The sequence below is a fragment of the Cynara cardunculus genome (assembly GCF_001531365.2).
Source record: "Cynara cardunculus var. scolymus isolate 2C chromosome LG 13, CcrdV1, whole genome shotgun sequence".
In the NCBI taxonomy this organism is placed as follows: Eukaryota; Viridiplantae; Streptophyta; class Magnoliopsida; order Asterales; family Asteraceae; genus Cynara; species Cynara cardunculus.
Genome location: NC_037540.1, coordinates 31,669,098 through 31,678,905, shown reverse-complemented (window position 1 = coordinate 31,678,905; position 9,808 = coordinate 31,669,098). Strand labels below are relative to the sequence as shown.

Here is a 9,808-nt window from a genome sequence, read left to right as displayed (position 1 = left end):
ATAATCGGGATGATATTTCATTATCTCTCTTTCTCTTATTTTTATCACTACATTCACAAACATTCACATTCATAGGTAATAACGATTCCGAAAATTTATTATCAAGGTTTAGTTTATAGAGGTCACCCTCCAATCTACCAAAACCAACAACCAATTTATGACGATATATAATAACATCATCATCATCATCATTAAAGTAAAAGCTATATCCATCATATTTAAGTTTAGATACAGATATTAAGTTGCGAGTTATAGTAGGTACATACAAAGTGTTTTGAAGAACCATTTCATGTCCTCCATGTAATAACAACACCATACTACCAATAGCTTCAACCTTCTTTACATTCCCGTCCCCAACTTTAACGGTCCGTTGGTTGTTTTCCAGTATTTTCCTTGTATGGAATCCCTGTAATGAATTAGTAACGTGAATCATTGATCCCGTGTCTAGCCACCAAGTATTAGAAGGCACACTAATTGAAAAAGATTCACAAATCATGTAATAAGTAGGTGTACCTTTCTTTGCCAACCACTCCTTAAATTTTGGGCAGTCGTGCTGAGTRTGACCAAGTTTCTTGCAGAATCTACACTTGGCCTCTCTCTTAGTTCCACTTGTACTAGGACCAGTTTTCTGAGACTTGTTCGGACCAGTATTTGATTTATTCCCCTTGAGTGAAAACTTTGTGCCATCATTGAACTTCCTCTTATTGGGAGTAGTGGTGGTAAGATGAGCAACGTCAGGTTTTTCTATTTTTAGACGCTCCTCTTCTTGAACACACATGGCTATTAGTTCACTCATCTTCCATTTTTCCTTTTGAGTATTATAGTTAATTTTAAAAGGCCCGAATTGAGCCGGAAGGGAAGTCATAATGAAGTGAACTAAGAAGCCTTCGGATATTTCCATGTCCATACTTTTAAGTTTGTTGGCCATGTCATTCATTATCAATATGTGTTCACGTACGCCATTAACTCCATCGTAYTTAGTTGTGAGCATTTTAAGGATAAGTGTACTAGCATGGGCTTTAGAGGTGCCTTTGAATTGCTCCTCAACCGAGTTAAGATATCCTTTTGCCGTTTCAGAATCAGGGATTGCTCCACGAATGGCTAAGGAAATGGAGTTCTTGATGATCATTAGAGACATGCGGTTTGATCGTTCCCATTGATCGTTAACACGTTTTTCCTCAACCGTAGATTTATCGGTTAAGGGAGGAGGGCGATCAACCCTTAATGCAAAGTCTAGTTCCATCACTCCAAGTGCTATTTTGATTTGCTCAATCCATGAGGAATAGTTCATCCCATTAAGGGGTTCAATGGAGGAAAGTAAGCCAGTATGACCGACCAAAGGGGCTGAAATTTCAGTATCAGTGTAATTAGGCTCTTTAATCATTAAAATCAAAACAATTAAGGGGTACAATAAGGACAATAATAACATATAATCTAATTAGAACACAATGAAATTATTGATAAATTCATAATTTAATTGTCAACCTAACGTTGGTCAAGCAAAACAATTAAATTATTAAAATCCTATAGACATATCATGCATACATATAAATCACATATCACCGTTGGGCAGAACATATGACAAATATGCAAATAATGCTTACACTTCTTTGTTCAAATTGTCAATCAATTTACCGTTGGGTTCATTGAATGACAATTTAAACAATTATGTACAATAGCATAATCAAACTTCTATATTAATTTAGATAACTATTCGTTGGATTAGTTATCTAAATTAACATCAAAATTGTTGCTTGGCATGAATATGGTAATTAGACAATCATCATAAACCAAACAGTAACCATGAATTGGTTTCCATCATTGAATTGATGCAATAGTAATCAAAACAGGGGAAGAAAATTATGTTGGTGCTTTATAAACCAAAACAGAATTATGTTGGTGCTTTATAAACCAAACAGTAACCATATCCCACTTTGCACCAAAATGTGAGAGTAAAATTATGGTGCAAAGTATTAATATAATGTGAAAATAAATTATGCATATGATGGTGTGTTCTGTTTGACACGTGTACTTGTAATGGAAACCATCTCAATTTTAATAAATTAGGGTTCATAATTATCAGAATTTCATATGCGAATAAATTTGTGAAGAAAAATCAAGTAAAGGGTCATCAGATATAGGTCAAATCACTATCAAACCATGCTCTGATACCACATGTTAATTSAATCAAACATATTAACAGGATCAATCTCATAATTCTTAATAAGAGATGAGAATAAAGATACATACTTGAAGAGAAGTTCATAGGATGTTGATTTGTAGAAGATGAAGACGCCATTGATTATCCTTCAATAGTCCTCTTAATTACCCTTAATGATGATGGATTAATTGTTGTATGTGTTCTTGATGAACTCTCAATTTTTATCCCTTGAATGGTGCTGTCGTCGGTTTCCAGAGAGAGAGAGAGAGAGTTTTTAGAATTAGGGCAATTAGAGAACATAAATGAAAGATAACCACCATATAAATAATTAATACACAGGGACCAATATTGACCATCACAATAGTTAGAGGACCTGCATATAAATATGGGAATAATTAATAATAAGAGATTAATTATGGATTAATAAACTTATTTATATAATGATATTAATAGTTTAGGCCATATTAATTAAATAAATCTTACAGTTTTATCCTATTTTCTTAGAGTTCTAAGTTTGTGGATCATAGATTATCATCATTTTGAAGACATTTTCATGTCTTTAATGTATAATCTCCCCTTTTGAATTCTCCAGAAAAAAATTAATTACAAAATTAAGAAGGTGTAAAAAATGAGAATCTTTGTTATGGTATAAAGGTAAGATAACTAGTCTATTACCTTTTGCTTCAAATCTTGAATATTCATCAAGATTGACATATTTTTAATGATGTTTGAAGATGAAATCGGCTGGAGGGTTATGGTTTAGAGAGGGAGAGGTTAGTGAGAGAAAATGTTTATGCAAAATGAGGATGAAAAATGGGAGTTTTCAAAGAATATGGAGCATTTATATGTGGGTTTAAAGAAAAGAATTGGGCTGACCTTATTAGAGCCCAAGTCCATACTTGTTTATTTTTATTTTTATTAAAATAAGGCCCATTTAAAGTAAAACTTAAATATAATTGACAAATACTGATAAAATATCAGTAATAGTTCAAAATTCCAAATTTTTGTAAAATTATTTGGACATTCAAATAAAACTTTTTATAATTTAATTTGGAGTTTTATAATATCAACTTTATTTTGTTTGGAGAATTTTAATGAATTTGGCATTACATAAGTTAATTTTATTAGTTACCCATCGAAATATGATTTTCTGAACTATATTTTGGGAACTAAGGCAGATGAATTCTAATCAACATGACTAGATCCTAATATAATTCTTAATTTTAAAAATCCTATAAGGTGCTAACCTGACGCCCAAAAATGACGGATGTCACACGATTTCTATTCTTCTTCTTCTACAAATCTCTTTTTAAATTCTTTTACATTACTCTACTGTCAGATCTGGGTTTAACAATCATCAAATCACTGAGAGAGAAGATCAACACCTTCTGCTGACATTGATTCTTCAGTTTTAGTAGATGTTGCCTCTAACATTGCTAGACCCAAATAGAATGGGTACCAAAGAATTTTTAAACTGTTCCCTAGTATAGGAAGTCAAAGACATTTGGTATCTCGATAATGGATGCTCAAGACATATGATTGGAGACAAATCTCTACTCATCGACTACAAGGATGAAAGAGGCCCTTCCGTGACCTTTAGAGGAAACGGAAAAGGATATACCAAAGGTTTTAGTGTATTGACCAATGGTGCAATCACTTTCGGGCATGTTGCATATGTTGAAGGATTGAAGCATAATCTACTCAGCATCAGTCAGTTGTGTGATAAAGATTTCACAATGAAGTTCTTTAAGAATTCATGCTATGTTTATGACAAGGATGATAAGGTTTTTTCTAACCGGCTCTCGTCTAGAGAATGTCTACATCATCAACATGGATTCTCCTCTCACTGAGAATAGTTGTTTTCCCTCTAAAGCTTCGACAGATATCAAGTAGCTGTGGCACAAGCATGTTTCTCACCTTAACTTCAAGACAGTCAACAAGTTGTCTAGAAATGATCTCGTCACTGGTCTTCCTCAACACACCTTTGCAAAGGAGTCTCTTTGCTCAGCATGTGAGAAATGAAAACAGACAAGAGTTAGCTTCAAGTCCAAGCAAATCTCTTCAGTGACATCACCTCTTCAGCTACTGCACATGGATCTCTTTGGTCCAATGAACATGCAATCCATTGCTGGAAAGAAGTATACACTCGTCATTGTTGAAGAGTACTCCAGGTACACTTGGGTCTTCTTTCTCAGATCCAGTAGTGAAGCACCTGAAGAAATAACATCGTTCATCAAAAAAACAGAAGTACTTAATAATGTTAAAGTACGATCTATCGAAAGTGACCATGGAACTGAATTCAAAAATAGTACAATGGATAACTTTTTTGAGGACAAGGGAATCTCTCATAACTTCTCTTCTGTGAGAATTCCTTAGCAAAATGGGGTCACTGAAAAGAGAAATCCAATCATTGAGGCTGCTAGATCAATGCTCTACGAATCTCATCTTCCCACTCATTTCTGGGCTGAAGTTGTCAACACTGCTTGTTTCACTCAAAATCGGTCGCTAATTGTTAAGAGGTTCAAGCAGACACCTTACGAACTCTTCCATAGCAGAAAGCCCTCTCTCAGCTTTCTACATATCTTTAGTTGCATGTGTTATATTCTCAACAACTATGATCAACTCGGAAAGTTCGATCCCATAGATGATGAAGGAATCTTTCTTGGATATTCTTTAGTGTCCAAAATTTTCAGAGTATTCAACAAACGCCAACAAAAAATAGAAGAAACTATTCATGTCACCTTTGATGAATCTCAATCATCTAATTCTAAACCTATCATAAATGATGACAAAGAATTAGAAAACTGGATGTTCTCTCACGTTGGACAACCTGAAGCTTCCTTCAGCAATCCACCCAACCCTAAAGCCCCAGAAGGTGAAGATGATCCACTTATCATTCCAGTTGAAGCTAATCACTGAACCGAATTTTTTTCGGAGATAGTTGCAGTGCCCATTAGTTGCGTTCCTCCCTCTACTTCAAACACTAATCAATTAGTGAATGAAATGCCCTCAACATCTGAACCTTTATCAGTTGCTGAATCTGAGGCTCCTTTGGCAATTGTCCCTTTTGCTAAAGAATCTACAGTTGAAGCCTCATCTTCTATTCCTAAACATCAATGCTCAGATGATAATCCTCTACTAGCTCAACGATGGACAAAAGACCATCCTATTCATCAAAATTCCTAGTTATCCAAGTGCAGGTATTCAGACTCGTCGTGGTCTAGGTAATATTAGTATCTTTTTCAACTTCCTTTCTTTAGTTGAACCCAATAAAATCAATGATGCTAGTTGGGTCATTGCCATGCAAGAGGAGCTCATTGAGTTTGATAGGAACAAAGTCTGGTACCTTGTCCCATGTTCATTTGACAAACTGTGATAGACACCAAATGAGTCTATCGCAACAAGTTAGATGAAGAAGGTGTAGTAACCCGTAACAAGGTTCGTTTTGTTGCTTAGGGTTATAGACAAGAAGAAGGGATCGATTATGACGAAACCTTCGCACCAGTGGTTAGACTCGAAGTTATTCAACTCTTTCTAGCCTTTGCTGCTCATAGAGACTTCAAAGTCTACCAAATGAATGTTAAAAGCACTTTCCTAAATGGAAAACTCCAAGAGAAAGTTTATGTTGAACAACCTCTAGGGTTTCTTGACCCTAAGTATCCAAACCATGTCTATCATTTGGATAAAGCTCTTTATGGGTTAAAATAGTCTCCCCGTGCCTGGTATGATACCCTCACCTTATTTCTCATCTCTGAGAAATTTGTCCGTGGAAAGATTGACCAGACCTTATTTTTCAGGTATGTTAAAGGTCATAGCATTATAGTTCAAATATATGTCGATGATATTATTTTTCGTTCCACTAATCCCTCTTTATGTTTTTGGTTCACTGATCACATGAAGAAAGAATACCAGATGAGTATGATGGGAGAACTAACCTTCTTTTTAGGTCTCCAGATTAAGCAATCAGATAAAGGTATCTTTAACAGTCAGAGTAAGTATGTCCGTGATATGCTAAAAAAGTTTGATCTATCTAATAGCTCATCTATGAAAACTCCAATGGCTCCTCCTCTTTCTCTCAACAAGGATCCAAATAGAAAGTCTGTAAACGTAACTGTTTATAGAGGAATGATTGGCTCCCTGCAGTATCTTACATCTAGTCGACTAGATAGCATGTATTCTACTTGCTTATGTGCACGATATCAATCTAAACCTAAGGAATCCCATCTGATTGCTGTAAAACGCATTTTCAGATACCTGAAGAAAACTCCCAACTTGGATCTCTGGTACCCCTAAGGGTTCAAGTTTTGACCTAATAGGTTACTCGGATAGTGATTTTGCAGGTTACAAAATTGATAGAAAAAGCACCACTGGAGGCTGTCAGCTTCTAGGTGGAAAGTTGGTGAGCTGGATAAGTAAGAAGAAAAACTCAGTGTTCGCATCAACCGCTGAAGCTAAATAAGTAATGGCTGGAAGTTGTTGTGCCCAAGTCCTTTGGATGAAAAACCAACTCAATGACTACGATCTTTAGTTTTCGAAGATTCCTATCTATTGTGATAGCATTAGTGCTATTGCTATTGCAAAAAACACTATTCTTCACTCCAAGACCAAACATATTGAGATCAGATATCATTTTATCAGAGATCACATTATGAATGGTAATATTGAATTTCACTTTGTTCCCACTGATTACCAACTCGCTGACCTTTTCAGAAAACCTCTTGATGAGACAAGATTTAACATCTTGATCAGCGAACTTGGAATGCTAAACGCTGAAGATTTATTTTCTTCAGTTATACGCATCAATCAGTAAGTGAAATGATTCAGTGCTCTCGTTCTATCACTAAACTCTTGAGTAAATATATCTCTTCTCTCAAAGGTATGTATACTCGCTCTTCTTCTTTAAAACTTAATACTATCACTGAAGTTTTTCTTCTTCAGTGATGAAAATGTTTTAAAAGTTTGCTTCAGTGATTCTTTCTTTCACCGAACATTTTCAAATAAGTATACGTGTCCAAAATACTTATCTTTTCTTAAAATCAAAATGATCACTGAACCTTTCTTCTTTTGGTGATTCAAAAGTTTTTAAAAGATGGTTTCAGTGTTTCTCATGTCACTGACTGTTTTATGAAAATATATCCATATAAGATATTTTTCTTTCTTAAAACAAAACCATCACTGAAGCTTTTTTTCTTTAGTCATTAAATGTTTTTAAAATGTTTTTTCATTTAGTGATTCTTCTTACCACTGAACGCTTTCAGAACCCTTTCATATTCTTTAGAAAGTGGATTTTGAATTTCTTAAAACCTTTTTGTTTTAAACGAAATAGATTATGAACCGTTTTAATGACGACATTTTCTTTTACCAATACGAGTTGCTTTGAGACGCGCTTAAAAGTCTGACACACGCGACTCCTCCTAATTCCATCTAATCGTGGATGAGAATGTGCTACTTTTTCATCATAGCACTTCCTCAACAGTCATATTTTCCTCTTTCCTATTTCTTTTTTTTCTCTCCTCCTATCTATAAATATGAGACTTTTCTTCTCATTATTTCTTTCTTCTTTCAAAATCTATTGACGAACCTCTGCCAAAACAGATTTGCAAGCAAGAACTATGACTAAACACTCAAAAACCTTCGACCTTTTCTCCTAAATCTCTAAGGTCGATACTCTTTCTTTTATCTTTTGATCTGTTCTTCATCTTCTATGAAACTGTGTTTATTTCTTTAAGAACTTGTTCTCTTAAAATACAAACATTAAGATTATTAACACATTCTTTTCCTTGGTTATAATCTAAAGTTTCAAAACACTTGTTCTTCTTGAAAAACTCTAATATTTTCTTTGTGGATTTTTCAAAAGAAGTTTTATTGTTCCAAAACTTAAAAGCTCACATCATAATCTTGGACTTCTAACAAACCTGTTATTTGTTATTTCTTACCTTTACCAGACAATGGCTGCCAAGAACGTGAACTTTTCCATTGAAAATGTGTCATTCAAGGAAAATAATCATGTCGTCTTGTTGGACATCCCTTCGAACAAATCATTCTACGAGGAAACTGCTACCCTCCTCAAGTTCTGGCTAACTACTGAAGTAGTTCAGGACACTGACAAGCATGGTCAATAGGTATAGAAAATCTCCTTCACCTTCAACCGCATGACCGTCAGCTTTGGCGTTACCACTCTAAGGCACACTCTTCGCCTTCCCAACGGTCCCTTTGTCAATGATCCTTCAACTGAAATCATCATCGCCTGTCTCAATGATAATGGCTACGCTTAGCCGACAAAGGACTCTAGTGAGGTTCTCAAGTCGCTGTCAAAGATCGAGAATAACTATGATAACTGAGTCCTGGTTATCACCTGAGGTAATTAGTATATGATTATCTGTTAAATGACTTCGTGATAGCATGATAAATTGTTATATTTGATCATGCGAGTATGTGAATTTTTATGCATAGAAATTATATGCATAATATGGATGCATGCATGAGATTGGATGTATGTAAGTATGCATGAGTCAATAAATGCATGAAATATGAAATACATGTATGTATGAGTGATATAGTGCATGAATATCATGCATGAGGAGATTGTGGTGTATGTATGCATGCATGTGAAGGAGGCGGTTTAGCCGCCATCCTATTTTGGAAAGGTATAAAAGGAGGGTTTAGCCTCCATTTCATTCTTTTTGCTATTTTGGGGATCATAGTGAGCGATTTAGAGAAGGGATTGATCAGATTCATTTTTTTCAAGATTTCAGAGTTGATTTTCAAAAAGGAATTAGGAAGTGTTGACCGGATTAGAGGTAAACCTATCCAAAGGTGAGTGCTTATATGTTTTAAATCTCTTTGAAATTGCATAATTATTTGTATAAATTTTCACCCGGTTTAAGTTTAAATTGGATGTGATCAGATCAGTGGGCAACCATAGTTTACTTTTTTGAGTATTTGACCAGACTAGAATAAACCTGACGAAGTGTTGACCGGATTAGAGGTAAACCGGACATAGTGTTGTCTGATTTAAAGTAAATCGACCATAGTATTGATCGGATTGTTAAGTTGGGAAAATTCTATCTTTGTAAATCGGTCAATGGTTTTAAATGGAGAATTAGGAATACGGTCAAGGGGTTACCGATTTATTTATAAATCGATCAAAAGGCTACCCGATATGTTTTAGATCGCATGGTCTGTTGTCCGATTTAGTGATAAATCGGACAAGGCTTTGAAAGAGTTGTCCAAATTAGTAAAACGATCAAGGACTTGTACTGTCCGGATTGATAAATCGGACAAGATGAAAAGTGTTGACCGGATTGATAAATCGGACAAGTTGTATAGTGTTGTCCGGATTGGTAAACCGGCCAAGGCTTGAGCGGAGATGAAGTCCGGCCAAATCTGTATTGACTGGGTTTGTGCATTAACTTATGTATTATTCATATAATCATCATTTTGATATTCTTTTAAAAAGAATGGGAATTTTTTATAAAGATGACTTTGAACTGATAATATTTCATTAGAACATTTATGACTGCAGTCTATTCTATATGGAATTGTTTTGTGAAATGTTTTGATGAGGAAATAAGGGTGGCATATCAAGGAGAGGTGTACCATGGGATAAGGGTGGCATATCAAGGAGAGGTGTACCATGGGATAAGG

The 9,808-nt window shown here is 35.0% G+C and overlaps 1 protein-coding gene across 1 annotated transcript; it reads right to left on the bottom strand.

Moving 5' to 3' along the window:
- Positions 1-788: 788 nt before the first annotated feature.
- On the bottom strand, positions 789-2,410 carry LOC112524978. The gene is made up of 3 exons (XM_025134923.1): positions 2,251-2,410; positions 910-1,344; positions 789-808 (listed from the first exon to the last, which is right to left on the bottom strand). Exons 1-3 carry the CDS (start codon positions 2,297-2,299, stop codon positions 789-791), a joined length of 504 nt encoding a protein of 167 aa, XP_024990691.1. The 5' UTR covers positions 2,300-2,410.
- Between the last annotated feature and the right edge of the window lie 7,398 nt (positions 2,411-9,808).